We start from the raw sequence: 20,973 nt of genomic DNA, 5'->3' as shown, positions 1-20,973 counted from the left end.
TTGACTAACGCACCATCTGCATTTATGAGATTGATCTGCAGATCAATTGGTGGCAACTTGTCTTGTGGGAAGGTTGTTAAAGGGTGGGGACCAGGGTTTGAGGAACGCTTGGCGCACCAATAACCTACTGGTGGATTGGGATATCCACAGTGAGGGGTTAGGATCGATGCCCTGCAGGGCCATCTTCGGGCCTATGGGGGCAAGCTAGCAGTGGGCTAATGGGGTCAACTGGATGGGTTGTCACATTATGTCAGATTTATGAGACAAAAGATTGAAGTGGGTGAACCTAAAGAACTCTAAGAGATCCATCAAGAACATTTAAAATGTAGACATCAAAGAGTAATATGTTTTACTGTTCTAGAGAGTTTGTGAGTGAGAAAGAAATCAAGAACTAATGATTTGTAATCACTAAACTTATTTGGTAATAAAATTTAAAACCTATTCAGAAACTAAGTTTATGAAATAAAAAAAAACTCAAGTATCATCTGATGATGTAAATAATAATAATAATAATAAAATACTATTGAAATTATCAAAAACTTATGAATTGCTTCTAAATAACATATATTAAATTATGAATCTAGAAAAATAAAACAGAAAAATATGACAAAAATAATATAAAAAAAATAATCTCGCGGCGTAGCGCGGATACCAACCTAGTTAGTTCTTAAAAAATTTCTTTTATTTATTTTGGTTATAAATAAATAAAAAGTTAAAAATTAAAAGAAATACTTTGTAAATTAAATAGTTTAACTCTAATTATAGAGTTAAAATAGAGTTTCTCTATATATAGAGAAAAAGATAGCAATCTCGTATACTTATCACTTTAAAGCACATGCACTACAAAAACAACATTTATATTGTTTTGCTTAATTAGCAAGATTTTGTATCATTCGTCATTCTGAACTTCAAATTTGGGTTACCAAAATTTACGTGAAAAATAGAAAACATCTAAATTTTTGGTGTAAAATACAGCAATATTACCAAATATATTCAAAATATTAAAAGGATTATTAACATAACACTATCTTATAAATAACTTGAAAACTTTATAAATAGATGGATCAAATTTCCAAATTAATATTTATACTACAAGAAAACACGCAATTTGCGACTCCTTTTATTTGTGACTACTTAGCGACCATTTATGTTCGTCGTAAAAAACGGTTGCAAAATAAAACGGTCGCAATATAGTGTCTAATTTGTGACTCACTTCCGACTATAAAGTATAGTCGTATATAAGCGACGATTAAGTGATTGGTATTGGAGTTGCACATTTCCGACTAAAATACAACGAAGTTTACTTAAGGACTCTTTTGTGACCATATTAAGTAGTCCTATAGCGGGACGGTTTTGGGACTAGTTACAAGAGTTTGAGTTTGGAGTTTTTGTTTGTTATTTGGTTTGATCACAAAATAGTCACATGTTTGATATTGGTTAATTTCCAATTTAAAACGCTATTAATTAAAAAGAAAATGATGATTAAAAATACTAATCATACCAAAAAGTTATCCTTATCATAGTCTTACCAAAATATCATCCTAATCATACCAATCATCATCCTAAAAGTGTTTAGAACACAAAAGATCATCCTAAAACAGAGGAAATACAAATCAAGTTCATACGATGGAAGAAGTGTTAGACAAAGGAGAATTGGCAGCTGAGGTGGTGCCTACTCTCGTGTCTTGTGTGGTGGCTGTAGAGATGGCAGGTGTGGTTGGTTCATGGTTAGTAAGAAAAACACACACATTATGCAATTTTGCGTACCAATTACAAACGTGACACGCAACGTCGTTTCATCGAAATGGTCGATGAAAACTATCCCGATCTCCCGGACAACCGTCAAAAGTCAAAACCAAACCGGTGCTTGTGTTTGTCTTTGTTGGACAGTTAGACCTATGCAATTTTTTAATCATGGACCAAAACCGTCAAAGATCCTCGGATCTTGGGTCTTGATTTGTTTCAAAGATATATCTACATTATACGAATATTTTTATTAAAAATAAAGGGAATGACAACAAATTCTTTTGTCTTACGAGTTACGACTTACAAAACGATACAAATCATTTTCATTTTCCTTTTTCTTTTTATCTACTCTCTCTCTCTATACAACAAGAAGAAGAACACAACATAGAACAAAAAAGATGAAATGTTTCCCTCTATATATATTTAATTACTTCATTCCTGTTCATTACCTTTGAGAATATTGAACTTGCAAAGTGGACATGTAGCATTCATTTTCAGCCATTTCGCGATGCAAGTCGAATGAAAGTGGTGGTGGCAAGGAAGTGAGACCAGCTCTGCTCCATCTTCATATGAACTCAGACATATACAACAATCCTACACAAACAAAAAAAAAATCTCTGAATCTCAATTCCATCTCAAAATTTCTTATACAAACATCCACCAAAAAAATCACCACTTACAGCATCTTCGGAAAGAAGCACACGTTCGTTTCCCAAATTCTCACTGCCTGCCTCGACGGGTATCATTTTCCCACCACCGTCACTTTCCTTTTCATCATTATTCATCCTCTGAAACCTGTACTTGGGAAGGATGCTGAGATCTGCTTCTGATGCACCCTCCTGAACAAATCACAAATGATGTTCATTGCTTTCATTTCTTCCAAAGGTAATTCTGATATTCAAAAGGGTTGCTGTTTTTAAGCTCATACCTGTCCAGCAACTGCGTAAAGAAGAGCAATAATACAAGGGAGGCAGCAACAGAGTGCGATTCCAATAAGACATGCCAGCACAACACAAAAGATGGCAAAGAACACATCAAATGCTAGGAAAACAAAGGTTAGCCTGCAAGCATTCAATAAACATAACGATATCATCACATTTCAGCTTGAAAAAAAGAAGAGAAACAATAGAGTTTCAGTAACAAAAGATTCAGCCAGATCAACCCATACCAGTACAAATGCGATGCATTTTCAAGAAGTATCTCACCACCAGATACAAGCCAGTAGAAGCCAACGATCCACCAGACAAATGATATAATGGTGTTCATTGATTCACAAGTCTTAGTACTGCAAAAAGAGAAATAATTAGTAACTTTCCTGAAGAACTAACAAATCTAATTAGTAACTTTCTCCCCACGACTAGGCTACTAGCTTCCTTGATCACACACATTCTAGAGTTCCATCATTGATGATACAAGTTCAGAATTTGAATCTGCCCTTTTCGAATTATGCAGAGATTAATAGCAAGTAACGATTCTAAGACCAAGAGAACACAAGAAGGCATTCAAAACCCTCAATCACAACTTCAAGAAATCAAGAACCAAACTAACCTCAGGATGCTCTCATCGCTATCCTCATCTTCACTATCCTGATTCGTATCTTGTTGAGCAGCAGATTCCAAATCCCCAGGTCGGCTTCTAGCGTTCCTCTTCCTAAACTCAAGCCAAACAAGGACAACATGAACAAGACACTGAATCGCATACCCACAGATCCAAATCCTAATCGGCACATTCGGCTTCTCATCTTTAAAAACCAAAAGCATCGCAGCCGCAACAACGACGAAAGCAGAGTTCCAAAGCATATCCAAAGCAACAACAGGCTTCGAGTAACCCCAATCAGCTCGTCGCTCCTCAAGCTCCTGAGCAGCGGTCTCTCTAACAACCATCGAAGCTCCTCCTCGTCTCCCTGAAGCTCGGCCTAACAGAACCGCGATTACAGGCTGACGCCGAGGTGATGAAGATTGCCGTGAACGGAGAAGCGGTGTGGATGAGCCGGAACCGGTGGGTGAGTGAGGTGAGGAAGACATCGTTGATTTGATGATTCCTCCGTTGAAAGAAAAGTGAGGTTAAAATCTAGGGTTTGTGTTTCTCTGGTACCTACCAGTATTAGATTAGAGAGTTCTCAAAATAAAAAGAAAAGTCAAAATAGACAAGACAGAGTTAAGTAATAAGTACTACTAGTACTTGGTCTTGGTGTTATCGATGTGATCATTAATGTGCTGATTTTTTTAAAATTTAATTGCCTGTTTGAACAGATGTGTTGGTGTTTGGAATTAGAGTAGAACATTTGGTTAGTCATTAAATTGGACTAGTTGGTAGACGTCTGAACATTTCGGATAATTTGGTTTAATTTCGATAATTATTGAATGAAATTTAAAATAACAAAATCTATATTTTAAGTATTTTAATTTAAAAAATAACTGAAAAATTTTAAAAGTTTATAATTGTAATTTTGGATAATTAGTGAGAAATCCTAAATCCGTGGTCAATTCCCAACAAGTGTGAAATTAGAAAACCCTAAACAAACCAATTCGAATAGAGAGAGGAAAGAGATGTCGGAAGGAGAGCATCCCAGGCTGATTCTACACAATTTCTTGTCGCCGGCAGAGTGCAAGGTTGTCCCTCTCTCTCTTTTTTTTTTTTTGCTTAAAGTTTTGTGTCTTTAAGATTTGGGCTAATCATGTGGTTTGGTTACACTTTGCCGTTAATAAAAAAAANTAAAAAAAAAAAAAAAAAAAAAAAGCAGGAGCTTGAGTTCATACACAAGAGTTGCAGTACAATTGGGTACAGACCAAATGTCTTCTCCACTACTCTTTCTCACCTCATTGCCACCGATTCTCCTCACCTCATCATCCCTTTCGTCTCCATTCGAGGTCAGCCGCCTATCTTTCTTCTCTGTTTTTAGCTTTTAAGTGATGATCTTTTGTTGTGTTTTTTGAGTAACAGAAAGGTTGAAAGAGAAGATAGAGGAAACATTTGGTTGTGAGTTTGAGCTTTTTATTGAATTCACTGGTTTGATCAGGTTAGTCAGCTTTTTTTCTCTCTCTCCCCCACAGAACAAGCCAGGAACAAAGAAATAATTTATTTTTGTTTTCTTTGGTATTTGAATCAGTTGGTGCAGAGGAGCGAGTATTGGTTGGCATAGTGATGATAACAGACCATATCTGAAACAAAGGGATTTCGCGGTTCGTAGTTCAGTATTCTATAGACGTTATTGTTCAATATGAGGTTTATGTGGTTATATGACTTTGGTTTTTAGTTGGTTTGAAGGCAGTTTGTTACTTGAATAGTTACGGGAAAGACTTCAAAGGCGGGCTTTTTCATTTTCAGAGTGGCGAACCAGCAACTGTTGCTCCCTCTGCTGGAGTAAGTATTGTTCTTTTTTCAGTTGAATCAACAGTTACTACTCAGATTGAAGAATAATGAGTCTGTGTCTTGACCAGGATGTTATCTTGTACACAGCTGATGACCGGAATATTCATTCGGTTGATGAGGTTCGCCTCATTTATATAGCCTCTTAGTTTGTTTGTATGCCCCTAAGTAAGTTACTAATGGAAACTTAACAGGTAACAGATGGAGAAAGATTGACTCTTGCACTTTGGTTTAGCCGGGACTCATCCCATGACGAAGATTCTAAGCTTCTCACCCGTCTTTCTCAATGCACATTACATGAATTTTGCCTCCCTTTGCCTGCATCCACTAACATGTACTGGTTCTGTCCTCATCAAGATGCTTCGAATCAAAACATTGGTTTCAATATCTGCTTTGCGAGGTTGCACCTTCTTGGTTTTGGTTTACATAGCTTACAAGGTGAAGATCATTCTACGGATGCCTCAGAACAACTCATGGGAACACTACAAATAGCTAAAGGAGGAGAGTTACTCACCCGAAAATTTGCCAACGTTCTTCATGCTCTTCAGGTACTTTCTCTTAGACCTTAAGGCTTTGAGTGATTAGTTTAACTGGACCTCAGTTTCAATCATTAAACTGGCTCTTTTTGTTTCCATTTACTGGATAATAGGTTGTTCAGTTCTACAATTGGAAAGCTTCTGAACTCAAAACTTTTAATGTCGAAAATGACACGGTAGAAGCTATGTCCCAGCCTCAGTTGGAAACTGTCAATGCTCTGAAATCAGTTTTCCTGCCAGATGAGAACCTTGTGACCACAACTTTTGGATATTCATGCTCTAATGAGGATCTGAAGGAATCACTCGACTTAACAGGTATATCTCTTGCTGTTACCTCTTGGGAAGAATATACATCTAAGTTACTCCAGGTGCTGTTATTATGCTTGCCTCAATGGAAAACTTATCAAACTATACACAAAGTCGAATTTGATTAGATATTATTTATGTGTTGATGATGAATTTTAAGTAGCTTCTCAGTTTCTCTCTTTTGCCAGTTTGAATTGCTCCCTTATTTGTTTAGACATATATAAACATAATTTTAATATCCTTTCAAGATTGTTGCAAGAAATGTTGTAAGATACAGAGAATCAAAAGTGAAATGTTGGAGTGGATATAGATATATAAAGAGATCAAACGTTAGGGCCTAAAAGAGAGAGGAGAAAAGTTCTGTAATGACCAGTTGTATCGGAATGAACAGCGTTGTGTAAAGTCTTCTTGTATCTCTTTCGGTATTCCGAGATGATGAACTGCATATCCACCTCTGCTCTTGTCACTATCACTCTTATCAACGCCGTGTCATCTGTTCCCAATCCTTTCATCGACTTTCTCAGCGCCTGCGCTTTTCAGATTTTTTTAGTTTGTTAACTTTGTGATATAAGAAAAACATCAAAGTTAAGTTTACCTTTGCGAAATAGAAACAAGAGTTTTCAGCACATTGTAGGATTGTCAGAAGGACATGCTCAAAGTTCCCGCGGGTCTCATCTCTTATGGCCTATCAAGATTGAACAAAAAAGAGAAGTTCAAGATTTTTTGGAAAACTCTTTGGAGTCAAGTTTCTGATTTCTTGATCATACCTTTCCAAGTTCTTTGCCGAACATGGAACGGTAAGTAGATCTAACAGCGACCAGATGAGTCCTGCTTCGGTCTGTGAATATCTGAATCAACGTCTGGTCATCAGATTTATGCTTCCTTGCAACCGCACTCTTGAGAGTCCTAGCGTCGTTCTCCACACTCGCATTATCAATCTCTGGTCCTTCATAACGTGTAGTGTTCAAATATGCGAGCAAAACCTGTTACATATTACATATGTTTATGTCAATCTCTATTGTCATTTGAATCAAATAGAGGTGACATACTCTTTTGTGATTGCCAGAAGCTTCGGATTCGATGTCCTCTTCAAGTTTCACACCGAAAGTGTTGTTGTAAACCTGTTTGATCTGACGAAGCTGAGAACCAGATCGTGTACATATAATCTCAGCAACCGCTTTGTGATCAGTCACGGCTCCTCTCAAGGAACGTTTCAGTATTGAAGCGTCTCGCTCCACTGCTTCAGGCATCCACAGAAGAACGGCTTTCTAAAAGAAAAAAAAAGAAAAAAATTGTTGTGTTAAAATCATGCATGAATAAACATTTCTTTGTAAGGCTTAGATTTACGTACCTTGAGATGACCATGAAGCTCGGAATGGAGACGTTTTCGAAGGTCATCTGAGAATTTGGTTTCGTATTCTTGTTCGATGAGAGCTCTTTGCGTTGCATTGCGATGAGCTAAGATGTTGATGATCACCGAAGTATCACAACCTCTTCCTGAAGAGTTGCACAAAAGATATAAATTGAAAACGTAACAAAACCAGTTGTTATAAAACTTACATAAGAAGCGATCGAAGCGAAGACATACCTTTAAAGGCCTTAAAGAGCTGATCAACATCGACACGAGGAGAAGGTACCGTCATTGGTATTTTCATTGTTGCCATTGTTTCTTTCCTTCTCTAAAGATTCAAAAGAAGATATCATACAAACTCTCTATACCTTTCTTCTTTCTTCTTGATTTTGTTTTTGGTTTTTTTTTCTTTTTGTTTCGTTGGTGTGGGGTGTGTTTTGTGGCGATTGTGTTTTGGGAAATGGACATTAGACCTTGATTGTAGGAACTGAATCCTCTGTTTCCTTCGTGTGACGATAGATGCTTTGATGAATAAAATTTAACAGATAACAAGTCTAATCTCTCTATGTTTCACATTACAATATATCATATATACATTTTTGTCACATTTTGTTTGATTTTTCGAAAGCCTGCGGAAGTTACAAATAAATCTAATAGTATATTATACATATATACAGTATTCTAAAAAAATCATTTAATAGTTGTAAAACAAATTCATTTTCACAAAACCAAGATTGGATCTTGAACTTCTAACTTGACATCTTCCATAATGAACATGGTATAGAAACCTTTCATGTGGTCCGGAAGGTTCATCCGTGAGTGGATGAGTCCCAGTCTCTTTAACTGAAGTTCCCAGTAAAATAGGGTTTTCTAGTTAATTTTCGAAACAGAGGGCCAAATTTACAAATTATAAAAAGATACGATTTTTGTTAATTATTACAAAAAAATGGAAGTTGTCACATTCGGAATCATAATCGGAATTATCATTCTCTTCTTCTGCATCGTCTGCTTCATCACCATTGAAGCCACTTGCAGTAACCGTCGCTCTTCTTAGCTCTGATGTCGTTCTCGCTGAGAAACGTCTTGGTTCCGATTATGTTTTTGGTCCTGTTTCTGGATCTGTGCGTAGAAACCGGATTCTCTCAGTCTACGCCGGCGCGTGACGTTCACGTTCATCATCACGGTGGTGGGTGTAGTCATTCTCATGACCATGACCATGACCACGATCATCATCATGTGAAGAAGACGACGGCGAAGTTTGAGATGAAGTTGCCGGAGGAGCTTGCTGAAGAGGAGGATATGAGGTTGTGTGGGTTTGAGCCGTGTCTTCATGATCACGATCACGTTCACGAATCAAGCTCTAGTCTTACTGGGTTTGGTAAATTTGGTTCCTTTGAGCTACATTGGGTTTTACAAATTAGTGGGAGGACTTATGAATCTCTCGACTTATTGTTCTTGTTTTTTTATTTGCAGCTTTGTGGCTCAATGCATTGGGATGCTCTCTTTTAGTTAGCTTGGCCTCACTCATCTGTCTTGTTTTGCTTCCAGTTATGTTTGGTAAGCAATTCTTTTGTATCTCTATGAACCAAAAAGACTTGCTTTTTAATTGTCCTGGAGAAAAAGTCTCTGTCTCTCTCTTGAGATTGACTGTTTCAAGTCTTTTGTTGTAAGTTGTAACCTGTTCTGTTTCAATTTACAGTTGAAGGGAAGCCATCAAAATGGTTTGTTGATGCGTTGGCTCTGTTTGGGGTAAGTCATTTTTTTTTTTTTTTTTACTACATTAGGTTTTCTTTGGTGGTGGTGGAGTGGTTCTGAGAATTTGTCAAAATACTTGATTTAGCAATCTCTATACATCATAACTTTTGGAAATGTGTCTGTATGATCTGTTGTTACTTCAAATAGTCTTTTATTGATTCAATCTATTTTGTATACCAGGCAGGAGCTATGTTGGGGGATGCTTTCCTTCACCAATTGCCCCATGCTTTTGGTATATTAATGGACACATTTATCTGATTCTCATTTTAGTATCTGCGTTGTTCCATGAATTGACATTAAAAGCCTTCTCATTTCGTTTGGCAGGTGGTGTTCACTCTCACTCTAATGATCACCATGAGAACCATGCCCATCATGATCATTCTCATTCGGATTCGCCTTCACACTCGCATTCTATACAAGATTTGTCTGTTGGATTGTCTGTACTCGGTAAGTATCAGAACACACTTCCTCTTGTGTACATTGAACAATATAGTTTGACTAAAGTGAAACTTTCAAAATCTCGTCTTGATTGTCCAGCTGGGATTGTGGTCTTCCTTCTTGTGGAGAAGTTGGTGCGGTATGTTGAAGAAAACTCATCTGGTTCCAATACCTGGGGCCACCATCACCACCACCATGCAGGCAGTAAGAAACTTAAGGATGAAGCTGATCATAAAAATGTGGACCAACAATCTTCCTCTGATGCTATTGTAAATTCATCAGAGAAAGCCTCTAGCAGCTCTACAGATGGATCTCTCCGTAAGGTGAGTTAGCATACTTCATTTACGGGCTATTTGGGAAACCGCCATATTATGACTTGTATGTTTCATTGCAGAGAAAGACTTCTGCTAGTGACGCTGCTGATAAATCAGATTCAGGAGCAGAAATGACTTCTGATGGAAAACTAGACAACCCAGAAGAGGAGGAGACGCATTCAAGCCTAGTCTTTGGTTACCTCAACTTGTTCTCTGATGGTGTTGTAAGTACGTGCTCCTTTTTCATTCATTGAAAGCTTCGACAAGGCTAATGAAAGATTGTTCAAAGATGAGAATTATTTTTGGCTCATTTTGTTGTGCAGCACAATTTTACTGATGGAATGGCATTAGGAAGCGCATTTCTCATCTATGGATCAGTTGGTGGATGGTCCAGAACTATGTTCTTACTCGCCCACGAGCTACCCCAAGAGGTCGCCTACTCTATATTTCCTAAACAAACTTGAAAATATGCATAGCAACAAGTATGATTCCTTAAAAAGATTCCCCTTGCAGATAGGTGATTTTGGGATTCTAGTAAGGTCAGGCTTCACTGTAACGAAAGCACTCTTCTTCAACTTTCTCTCTGCACTCTCCGCACTTGCAGGAACTGCATTGGCAAGTCTTTTATATCTTCACACAGCTTAACAGAATTCTAGAATATTCTAACTGAACGAACTCTGGTGATGTTTTTTGTCACGGTCCATAGGTTTTGGTATGGGGAAATGAACCAGGACAGTCATCGTTGATTGAGGTAGTAAATATGATATTGCATCGCTTTGATAGTGTAACTAACATAACACATCTAAAATGTTAATGAATATATATTTGGTTGGTGAATTGAAATCTTTGCAGGGATTCACAGCAGGAGGATTCATATACATAGCTGTTGCTGGTGTTCTTGCGGAGATGAACAACTCTGGGAAATCGACACTTAAAAACAGCGCGTGCCATTTGATATCTTTGATTCTTGGCATGAGTGTTGCTCTTTGCATCTCTCTTATAGAATGATCTCATAACAGTTGTCTTCTTCTAACATATGTAGAAGTCCCAAAGCTCGGGTATTGTTGTTTTGAACTACAGGAAAAATACTCAACTTTTGAATTGAAATTAGACATGAGCATTTAAAAACCAAATGTTGTATGAGAACGTTTCAAAACGGGGTAACGATTTTTTTCAATTATGGTTATTGGTGTGATCATTAATGTGATGATTTTTTAAAAAAACCATTCAATTATTTTATTTAATAGAATAGAACTAAACCAAATTATCCGTTCAGGCGGCTCTAACTTCCTTACCAACTAGTCCAAATTATTGACTAAACCAAATGTTCTACTCTAATAAAACTCAGTGATCCAACTCTTAACACCAAACAAACACATGTGTTTAAACCTCAGATTATCCGAAATTCAGAATTAAACCAAAGTATCCGAAACGTTCAGGCGGCTCTAACTTCCTTACCAACTAGTCCAAATTATTGACTAAACCAAATGTTCTACTCTAATAAAACTCAGTGATCCAACTCTTAACACCAAACAAACACATGTGTTTAAACCTCAGATTATCCGAAATTCAGAATTAAACCAAATTATCCGAAACGTTCAGGCGGCTCTAACTTCATTACCAACTAGTCCAAATTATCATCTAAACCAAATTTTCCACTCTAATAAAAGTGTAAAACTCAGTGATCCAATTCTTAACACCAAACACATCTGTTTAAGAAGGCATTTAAATAAAATAAAAAATATCAGACCAAGTAGCCATGGATGGTGGAGAAGTTGAAGCAGTCATTGTTCCATGCCCATACGTCAACTTTGGTTGCACAGAGAAGTTCACTTATGGCGAAGAATTAGTCCATGAGAGGAAATGCAGGTTCGCTGTGTGCCGCTGTCCTGCACCATACTGTCGCTACAGCGGTGTGTACAAGGATCTCTATAGTCACTTCTCTGCTAACCACAACGACGAGGACTACTATGCTAAATTCGTGTGTGGCAGTTTCACTGGCGCACGGCTGTCCATTAATGAGAAGATTTTATTCCTTCAGGAATCTGCAGATGGTCCCTTGGTTGCGGTTCAGTGTTTCGCGGTGGAAGAAGGGTTTTACGTGACAGTGAACTGTATAGCACCTTCTTCTCCAGGAGTTGGGGAATTCTCCTATCATCTCTCGTACACGACACCGGTGGGAGGTCGCAAACGCACTATGACGTTTAAACAATCCGAGATGAATAGAATTCAGAGATTTAGCTCCGAAACTCCTGAAAAGGATTTCATGTTCGTCCCTTACGATTTCGTTGGTGACACAGATTCAATGAAGATGGAAATTTGCATCAACCGGAGATGAAAGAGGAATCTCTCAATAAGATGAAGAAGAGTAAGAGGAGTGATATTTTCTTTATCATATATATCCTTTGTTTTGTTATTTAATTATATCAATGGCCTACCTTTATATGTAATTCTCATCTTTTTGTTAGCTACTTTTTATCCACTATGCACTCTAAACTCTACTCTTATGTTTTTCCTTTTTATGTAATCTCGGATTTAGATTCATCTGCATAAATTATGGATTTTCTTATAATTTTACTTGGTTGATTACGGGTTAATTTGTCTGTTCTCTAGTGATTGATTGTTAAATTTGACGGGTTAATTCTCCATGATTAAGATGTCCAAAATCTTAAGAACAATTGCTTTTGCAAGATTTCATCATATTGCTATCTTTCTTAATACACTGTTAACTAATGGTGATTTAATGCCTAGCTTTACAACACAGTGGCTCCTAACTCTTATGGTTTAATATGTTTTCAGTTCTCGTTCGTAATTTGGGACACACGACACCAGGAGTCTCGAGTCTTACGAGGATAAAGTGATTTCGTCTCTTCCAGGGTGCTCGATAATTAACTGGATCATATACGTTTCTCGAAAGTTGTATCAAACCATTTTTCATGATCAAGTGATCATGTCATATACATATCTTCGTGTTGCGTTGGTTAGGTGACCAGCTTGATGATGCTGATAACATATGCGAAGGATTTCCTAGTTTCAATAGGTTTGGAATCACAATGCTTATGAATTCTGATCATGTGTGAGAACGTAGTTGCTTAAAGCAGAACACACACATTCAATTTATAAAGACGAGATTCTCTGTTTGTTTTCCTCTCGCTCCCTGCAGATTCTGTGTTTTATTTTTGACTGGTTAGTTTAGTCCTAGGTTTTTTTTCCTTCTGTCAACAGAGAGCAACTTTGATGGTCTCTGTTGTTTGTTACAAACTCAAGAATTAACTTATATAAAGAAATTGCAGGACGTAGAATCAAAATGTATTCGAACATATAGTAAACTAGGGGCCATCCCATGCTAGATTTTTGTTTTCACTTTTTTTTTGTTATTTCAATTATTGTATTTTAATTTTGGTGTTTTTTTCCTCCATTGTTATTGTATTTTTTGGTTAACTTGAAACCTTATTGGGTTTCTTTCTATATTACTAGGTTTTGAACCCACGACGCGTGAGTTTATTTGATATATTTTGATGAAAATTATATACGATTGATGTCCTTTGATGAAATATTATCTTATAAAAATTTAAATTAGTATTAAGGAAAAAAAATTTAGATACACAATTTTTATCTTATATTATCTTATAAAAATCAGTTGTATTATAAAATCAAATCTGATAAAAAAAAAATCATGAATTTAACTCCACGTCCAGGTGAGGCGGTTCAAACTGGTGACCTCACATATCCTAAACCATTTCTTTCACCACCAGGAAAACGAAACAATTTTATAATCATTAATTTATTTCGTTTTTCATATTTAATTGATCGCTACCACCTATATTTTCATGTTTTTTATTCAATGTTTTCTTATTCTTCATATTCTTTCTTGTCATTTTTATTGTCAAATTTTATGGTAATTGTCGTCATTACTTTTACCGTCTGGTTCTTCATTATACTCTTTTTCTTCTTTTTCCTCGTCAACTTCTTCTCATTTTTCCTATGAAAAACCTTTTTTTAGACTACCACACAACTTGTTAACCCTTCAAACTCCAAGACCAAAATCATTTTTTATCATAAAATTTGTGCAATTCATGAAGACCAGCATAGTCAACACATGCACCCAATTATTTATAATTTCATCCATATTATTCGGTTTTAGATCCACACATATTGAAACTTCTCAAACTAAAATCTATACTTGCAGAAAAAGTAATATGAACACATGTATAGTTAAAAAATATTTGTACTTTTCGTCGATCCTTCTTCATTAAACACAAATAACATCAAATCAAAGTTTTACGACGTCAATCCTTCTTTCTTAGACTTAAAAATAATTTTTTTACTGCAAGAATATCAAATCATCTGTAAAGTTATAACAAAAAAAAAACATGTTTTACAGCTCATAAAAAATATAAAGCACAAATAGATATAAGTAAGGTATTTTCAAGATATTAAAAAAATTGATAGATATTATTTATTAATTTTTCAACTTTAAAATTTTTAATAGAGATTATATATTTAAAATATTTTAAACTTTAGATGTAGTTTAATTATTTGTAACATTTTTTTTAGAGTTAAAATAATTAAAATATTTTAAACTTTTTATGGAGGTATTTATAATATTTTAAAACCTTTATAAAAGTTAAGAACTTTCAATATTTATAATATTTAAACATTTCATTTTTTAAAATATTATAATATTTTTTTTTTGAAACTTAAAGTTGTAATTTGATCAAATAAAAAACTGGATCAAACCGAATAAAACTTTTAAACTTGGACGCCTGATAAATCAAGCTTTTCTGCTCATTTGTTGTTGGAAACATATTAATCTTATTTATACTGGTTCTGAAGCACTGTCTAAAAAATTTCTAGCCAATGTTAATGAATTATTTCCATAAATTTAAAATTCTGGAAATTTAGAAAATGTTAATGAATGACATGTCAAATCTTGATTAGTTGTTTAGAATAATTTTTAATATAAAAAAATTTGGAAATCTAAAAAATGTTAATTAGTGATATGGAAAATCCCAATTGGATGTTTTAAATCATATGTGGATGGTCTTAGAAGCTTATAGCTCCTACTTTTATTTAGTATAGATTAATATTATTATTTTGGATATATCTGGTAAATAGTCTACAATTTTTTGTTAATTAATATATCTCCACTTATTAATTAATAATAATTATTATACTGCACATAATATATTACCATTTCTGTAATTATCTCATGATGCCCGAGATAAATTAAATTAATTTTTCAATAATTCTGATATATCTTTAGTTTATAAAAATTGTATTTTAGTTGTTCCAAATTTTTGTTAAAGTCACTGGTTTACTTTTAAAATGTTTAATATGTATTATTTTATATTTGTAGTTCCTCATGTTTTACTGATAGTGAGAATTTGATAGAAATTTCCTTTTTGAGATACCTTTTTCAAAACTAACATTTTTTGAATATTTTCATTTCGCCCTCTTTCGAATATTTTAATTTTTAGAATTTTTTTTTGGTTTAGATTCTCTATTTTATATTTAGCGTAGGGTTTTAAAGGGGTAGGGTTTTAATATTTGGGATTTAGGATTTAGAATTTAGTCATTTTGTATATCAAAAAGGGGTATTTTTATAAATGGACAATATAAAGGGATATTTTTAAAAAATGACATAGAAAGAGGGATATTTTTAAAAATGCCAAAAAAATATAAATAGCATTTATTTCTTTTAATGATTTGCTAATATTTGTCTTCTTTGCATCCTATTTCTTTGAATATCTGTTAAATCTGGAAAAAATACAAAATACAATGTTTGTAGAAACGTTAAGGGAAATATGTGGTTAATGAACGCAAACTTATTAAAAAAAATTGTTTTTTTTTTTTTAAAGAAATGGGTAATGAAACACAAACCTTGTACGGTGGTAACAGGAGGTTTTTATTAGATTGTGTTCATTGTTTGTGGGTTTATATTGTTTTTTGTTAAGCTCAAGACATAAATAATGGAACAATTCTTTAGTTCACCCCTCTCTTATTCATCCATTCTTAATTAAAGAAACAAATCTTAATTTAAAAACAAATTCGGTAGATCAATCAATTTTAAAATTATTAATTCTAATATTATATCAGAGATTTTAATTATAACATCTAATCGTAACCATTTTTTATAGACCTAAACCAAAATATAGTTTTGGTTAATTAAGTAATTTAAACCCTAACCATTTATAAATTCAAACTGAAATATAATTTTATTTAATTGTAAAATCTAAACCCTAAACTCTAACCATTCTTTTATAAACCCAAACCGACATATAATTTTGTTTAGTTGTAAAGTCTAAACCCTAAACCCTAACCACTCTTTTGTAAATCCAAACCGACATATAATTTCATTTTATTATAAAATCTAAATCCTAACCACTCTTTTGTAAACTCAACCCGACATATAATTTCATTTAGTTGTAAAATCTAAACACTAACCATTCTTTTATAAACTCAAATCTACGTATAAATTCTTTAATTATAAAATTTAAATCCTAATCCTCCTTTATAAACTCAAACTAACATAATTTCCTTTATAAAAAAATCAACATAATTTGTTTCCTTAATTTATTTTATCTTTTTATTTTAATTTTGATTTACTTTTTAAATATGATATGATATGACATACTGTTGTATTTTGATTGGTTAATTAAGAGGGGTGAATAAGAAAGGTTCACCCCTAGAGGTGACCCATAATTTTTCTAAATAATATATGAGTGGTTTTGACTTTTAACAATGATGGTATTGTATTTATGTGTGAAAGTTTATATTTAATTAAGGAAATTCAAAACTTGTTTTTATATATTTGGTATTTTAATTAATTTTGGGTGTTTGGATCACATGTTGTGCGATGGGTGACAATCGACACCAGGTATAGGTGTCGAGCAACACTGGAAAAGTTGATGGTGATACCTAGTGGGGGTGTCGACTAACACCAGGTGGAGGTGTCGATCGAGACCAATGGTTAGCGCTTGCAGAGTGTTTGGTGACTTGATTTCGGACGAGAATCGTCGAGAGTATTTAAGCGGTTGTTGGAAGTGAACCGTAGTTATTGTTATTGGTTGGCAGAAAGGCCAATGGGGGTCGAAGCGGATCGTTGGTGAGGCGAAGTCCGTGGTTAGAGCGGAATGGAGTGTTCCGGTCCATCTCTTTTGTTACTTGGTCGCTTGGGGGTGGTTAGTTGTGCAGCTATGTACCAAGATGAGATGGTGTTTGATTAAGTGAAGTTTGTTCCATGAAGTGGAGACAAGTGGCTTGTTTGGTCGAATGTCGAAGGAGTCTAATGCAGGGTAATCGAAGTCTACAAATGTAGGTGCTTGTGGAGCTGAAATACATTCGGATGAATGTGTTTTGTGGATGGGGAGTATGGGTTAGTTAGACCTAACGTGTATTTGTGTTAGTTTTTGTAAAGAGAGATTTCTACGTCGGTTGTCTTGTCGAAATTATGGGGTTCTGATGAGATTGTTTCGCGTGTGTCTTGTGTAAGGATTGGGAATTCGGGTGCAGCCGTCTCAGTTTGGTATGAGAGTGTATATGATTTTAGGACAAGTTGTTGAATGGAAATAGACTTGTCTAGGCAGTTGAGACGTAGTAAGTATTAAAGATGAGCACAAAAGTGTTGTAAGAATAATTGACTCGAGAGTGATTAAGTAGGAAACTGTTCAAATCATGTGATCTGAGAACGCAGTTCCAAACATCTAAGTTAAAGACTTACTTCGTCGGAGTGACTGTGCACGAAAGTGTTGTGAGAGTGGTTAAGTAGAAAACTGTTCGGATCATGTGATCCAAGAATGGAGTTCCAAGAATCTAAATCAGAGAACACTGATAAATAATAAAATCAGCTGTTGTTGGACAAATAAATTCCAATCGTTTGCTTTATTTGACCGAATAAACTGAACGGTAGTCGTCAAACTTAGCATCTGTAATAGATTAATATGTCAAATAAAGCAAGAAAGGAAAAGACAAAGTTTGACTTACATTAATTAACTGTAATACATAATTTGTTTTATGATTGACTNAAAAAAAAAAAAAAAAAAAAAAAAAAAACATTCTTTGCCATTTAAAATAATAATTTAGGAAATACGGGAAAATGGTTATTACCCTTTTCGGTTTAGTTACGATATATTCTAATGTATTCTCGTCGTTTCTCATATAATTTCTTCGAATTCGGCTTGGTTTAGAATCTTCACACTATGTAAACCGAATCTACCCACACACGTGCATAAGATCGCACGTGCAAACTTTCTTTTTTTGACTAAAAAAATCAAAAAAGTATTTGAAAAACAAAGCGGTTACGACGGTTGTAACGGATGGTAAAGGAAATAAGAACCTCAAAATAGAGAGAAGACATTTTTACAGAGATGACTTTTTTGATTTTCAAGATAGAAGAAGAGAGGTTTCACATAGAGAAACAGAGCAAAAAGAGATAGGAGGGAGGGGGCTTAAATGATGAAGCTGTGGAAACGAGCTGCCGCCGCAATCAAAGACCGGAAAAGCTTACTAGCCGTTGGATTCTCACGGCGAAGCAGCAGCTCATACCGGAACGCGGATCTCGAAGCAGCTATCATCAAAGCCACCTCCCACGACGATACATCCGTCGACTACTCTAACGCTCACCGCGTCTACAAATGGATACGTTCTTCTCCTCTCAACCTCAAGACTCTAATCAATGCGCTCTCAACCCGCGTCAACCACACCCGGAGCTGGATCGTTGCGCTCAAATCTTTAATGCTTCTTCACGGTGTTCTCTGTACTAAAGTTCCTTCCGTTGTCGGAGAGATCCGTCGTCTTCCTTTCGATCTCTCTGGTTTCTCCGATGGTCATTCGTGTCTCAGCAAGACTTGGGGGTTCAACATCTTTGTTCGGACATACTTCGCTTTCCTTCATAACTACTCTTCCTTCTTGTCCGATCAGATTCACCGCTTCCGTAATAACAGAACTAAATCCTCTGAGAAAGGCGAAAAGGTGATCCAAGACCTCGAAACGATACAGAAACTTCAGTCTCTCCTCGACATGATTCTTCAGATTAAACCAATTGCTGACAATATGAAGAAGACGTTGATCTTAGAAGCTATGGATTGTCTCGTGATAGAGAGTATCAACATCTTCGGTAGAATTCGCAGCGGCATCATCAAAATCCTTCCATTGGCTGGCAAAACAGAAGCTGCAACGGTTTTGAAGATTGTCCATAAGGCCACCTCTCAGGGAGAGGATCTCACCATCTACTTCGACTTCTGCAAAGGTTTTGGTGTCCCTAACGCGCGAGAAACCCCTCAGTTCGTTTGTATACCCGAGGAGGAAGTAGAAGGAATCGAGGAAATGATCGAGAAGCCGAAGCCAGAGAAAGAAGAAGAAGTGGAAGTAGAGGATGAGAAGGCTATGGTAGTGTTGGAGCAACCGGGGAAGCTGCAGACGATCATCACAGACAAATGGGAGATTTTCGAAGACGACTATCGTTGTTTCAACAGGAAAGAAGACGAGTATCATCAAAATCATCTGCCTCTTATAGTAACGAAGCAACCAGTTTATATCAATTACACAATGCCAGATTTGATTACTTTCTAGTGAGTGAGACATTGCATTACAACCAATCTGGATAAGATTGACATTTTTTTTATTGGTTCTGTACATAAACACACAATTTTTTACGCTGTTATCTGAGTTAAAATTCAAAAAGAGGTACAACATTTTGATGATACATTGCCGAGTTTGACTCCAAGTTCTGATCATAGAGGACACAAAAAAAATTGAATCAAGATCTATGGTGCAGGACACAACCCACAACAACAAAAAAAAAACAGAGGTTAGACTTTTCATCTGATAGTGACAAACTTATTGGTTCCATGTTTTGCCCAATGAGACTTCAAATCAATAGGGATTGAAAAATCGAAACCATCAGCAGAGAGTTTCTCAAGAACCTTTCTAAAGGCACCTTGGCTCATTTTCCTTCCAGCAATCCTCGCACCGCGTCGTTTCGCGCTTATGGGCAAAGGATACATCGAAACATTAGTGGTACAGCACGCAGACTGCCATCCCCCGCAACCCCATCTGTAACACTGTTGAGGCATCCCGGTACAAGAGCAGACAGGAACTGGTAAACATCCAATATCCATAGAAACCCCGTTGATCACCATCTCTATACTCTTCCTAAACAACGGACTTCTCTCTCTTTGAACTCTCAGCATATTGTTATCCTTCAGTTTCTTCTCTTTCTTCGCCTTTGGAGCACCTCTCTGATGCTTTCTTTTGAGAGATTCATCCTCGACCTCAGGCTGCAAAAGCTGCATCGGTTGAGTCATCCTAGAAGTCTCCCGAACAAGAAGGTTATGATGATTAGAAGGATTATTAGGTACATTGCTAAAGAACTTGCTATCTCTATGCTTGTTCAACCAACTATAACTCATGAAAGGTGCATCAGAGGCAGTGTAATCACGCGGAAACGACATAAGGCTACTACTGCTACCACCACCACGATACAACACACTAGGAGTGATAAAGTTTTGATTTTGGTTCTGAGGGGAGACAACAAATGGCTTCTCGTTTCTGTCTGGAATGAGTTGAAACCCTAGATTTGGCCTGAACTGAGACGGTTCGTAATATCCCCAGTTTCGATTGCTCAATCCATCTTCATCCATCATAATCAAAACAAAACACTTACGCTGCAAACAAACAAACAAATAAAGATCATTCCTTTTCATATCTGTGTATCAATCTCTGTTCTGTTCTACTAACATTCGAAAATTCTAAAACCAATCCTCGAAAGAACTCAACTTTATAAAAGGGTTTATGTTAATTTTGCGAAATTGAAATCTAGGAGTCAATGTAAGAGTTAAAAACCAAACCAAATCTAGGAGTCAATGTAAGAGTTAAAAACCAAACCAAATCTAGGATTCGTTTATTAGGGTTTTCAGAATCTGACATTTTTCCAGGTAAACAACAAGGTATATGATGCAGAGAGGGTTATGTGACTGTGGAGATAATACGTCATCAATGGAGATAAAGAGAGGAGGAGGAAGAGGAAGAGGAAGAGTACAAATACTAAAATATTTTATGAAATTGGAGAGAGGAAACTTACCGAGGATGGTGAATTCGATTGCTTTTTTTTTTGTTCTTTCTTTTTTTTGCCTTTTCAGAGAGAGATAAAGGGTGG

At 35.7% G+C, this 20,973-nt stretch overlaps 7 protein-coding genes across 9 annotated transcripts; 4 read left to right on the top strand and 3 right to left on the bottom strand.

The window, feature by feature from the left end:
- LOC104750622 (E3 ubiquitin protein ligase RIE1) lies at nt 1,974–3,899 on the bottom strand. Its single transcript, XM_010472445.2, has 5 exons — nt 3,295–3,899; nt 2,915–3,031; nt 2,675–2,807; nt 2,427–2,585; nt 1,974–2,340 (listed from the first exon to the last, which is right to left on the bottom strand). Exons 1-5 carry the CDS (start codon nt 3,768–3,770, stop codon nt 2,179–2,181), a joined length of 1,047 nt encoding a protein of 348 aa, XP_010470747.1. The 5' UTR covers nt 3,771–3,899; the 3' UTR covers nt 1,974–2,178.
- LOC104750619 lies at nt 4,216–6,475 on the top strand. 2 transcript variants are annotated; one of them, XM_019238133.1, is made up of 8 exons: nt 4,216–4,358; nt 4,487–4,616; nt 4,690–4,765; nt 4,856–4,928; nt 5,014–5,109; nt 5,187–5,237; nt 5,310–5,663; nt 5,765–6,475. In XM_019238133.1, exons 1-8 carry the CDS (start codon nt 4,296–4,298, stop codon nt 6,083–6,085), a joined length of 1,164 nt encoding a protein of 387 aa, XP_019093678.1. In that variant the 5' UTR covers nt 4,216–4,295; the 3' UTR covers nt 6,086–6,475. The 2 variants fall into 2 exon arrangements, with proteins under 2 accessions (XP_019093678.1, XP_010470745.1); XM_010472443.2 differs by having other exon boundaries at nt 4,217–4,358; nt 4,490–4,616; nt 5,765–6,473.
- On the bottom strand, nt 6,281–7,676 carry LOC104750621 (annexin D5-like). The gene is made up of 6 exons (XM_010472444.2): nt 7,546–7,676; nt 7,309–7,454; nt 7,007–7,225; nt 6,725–6,940; nt 6,553–6,642; nt 6,281–6,484 (listed from the first exon to the last, which is right to left on the bottom strand). Exons 1-6 carry the CDS (start codon nt 7,619–7,621, stop codon nt 6,281–6,283), a joined length of 951 nt encoding a protein of 316 aa, XP_010470746.1. The 5' UTR covers nt 7,622–7,676.
- Nucleotides 8,246–11,013, top strand: LOC104750618 (IAA-alanine resistance protein 1-like). Its single transcript, XM_010472442.2, has 11 exons — nt 8,246–8,686; nt 8,782–8,865; nt 9,008–9,057; nt 9,244–9,295; nt 9,388–9,510; nt 9,601–9,824; nt 9,896–10,039; nt 10,139–10,246; nt 10,329–10,430; nt 10,522–10,566; nt 10,668–11,013. The coding sequence occupies exons 1-11, from the start codon at nt 8,368–8,370 to the stop codon at nt 10,821–10,823; spliced, it is 1,407 nt and encodes a 468-aa protein (XP_010470744.1). The 5' UTR covers nt 8,246–8,367; the 3' UTR covers nt 10,824–11,013.
- LOC104750617 (E3 ubiquitin-protein ligase SINA-like 2) lies at nt 11,522–12,392 on the top strand. The gene has a single exon (XM_019238008.1). The coding sequence runs from the start codon at nt 11,575–11,577 to the stop codon at nt 12,151–12,153; it is 579 nt and encodes a 192-aa protein (XP_019093553.1). The 5' UTR covers nt 11,522–11,574; the 3' UTR covers nt 12,154–12,392.
- LOC104750615 (putative clathrin assembly protein At1g68110) lies at nt 18,198–19,519 on the top strand. The gene has a single exon (XM_010472438.2). The coding sequence runs from the start codon at nt 18,270–18,272 to the stop codon at nt 19,386–19,388; it is 1,119 nt and encodes a 372-aa protein (XP_010470740.1). The 5' UTR covers nt 18,198–18,269; the 3' UTR covers nt 19,389–19,519.
- Nucleotides 19,500–20,932, bottom strand: LOC104750616 (protein BASIC PENTACYSTEINE3-like). 2 transcript variants are annotated; one of them, XM_010472440.1, is made up of 2 exons: nt 20,899–20,932; nt 19,500–20,482 (listed from the first exon to the last, which is right to left on the bottom strand). In XM_010472440.1, the coding sequence occupies exon 2, from the start codon at nt 20,459–20,461 to the stop codon at nt 19,637–19,639; it is 825 nt and encodes a 274-aa protein (XP_010470742.1). In that variant the 5' UTR covers nt 20,462–20,482; nt 20,899–20,932; the 3' UTR covers nt 19,500–19,636. The 2 variants fall into 2 exon arrangements, with proteins under 2 accessions (XP_010470742.1, XP_010470741.1); XM_010472439.1 differs by lacking the exon at nt 20,899–20,932 and adding an exon at nt 20,743–20,888.

The sequence above is a fragment of the Camelina sativa genome, chromosome 16 (assembly GCF_000633955.1).
Source record: "Camelina sativa cultivar DH55 chromosome 16, Cs, whole genome shotgun sequence".
In the NCBI taxonomy this organism is placed as follows: domain Eukaryota; kingdom Viridiplantae; phylum Streptophyta; class Magnoliopsida; order Brassicales; family Brassicaceae; genus Camelina; species Camelina sativa.
Note: the sequence above shows the minus strand (reverse complement) of the source record. Positions and strands in the feature narration are given on the sequence as shown.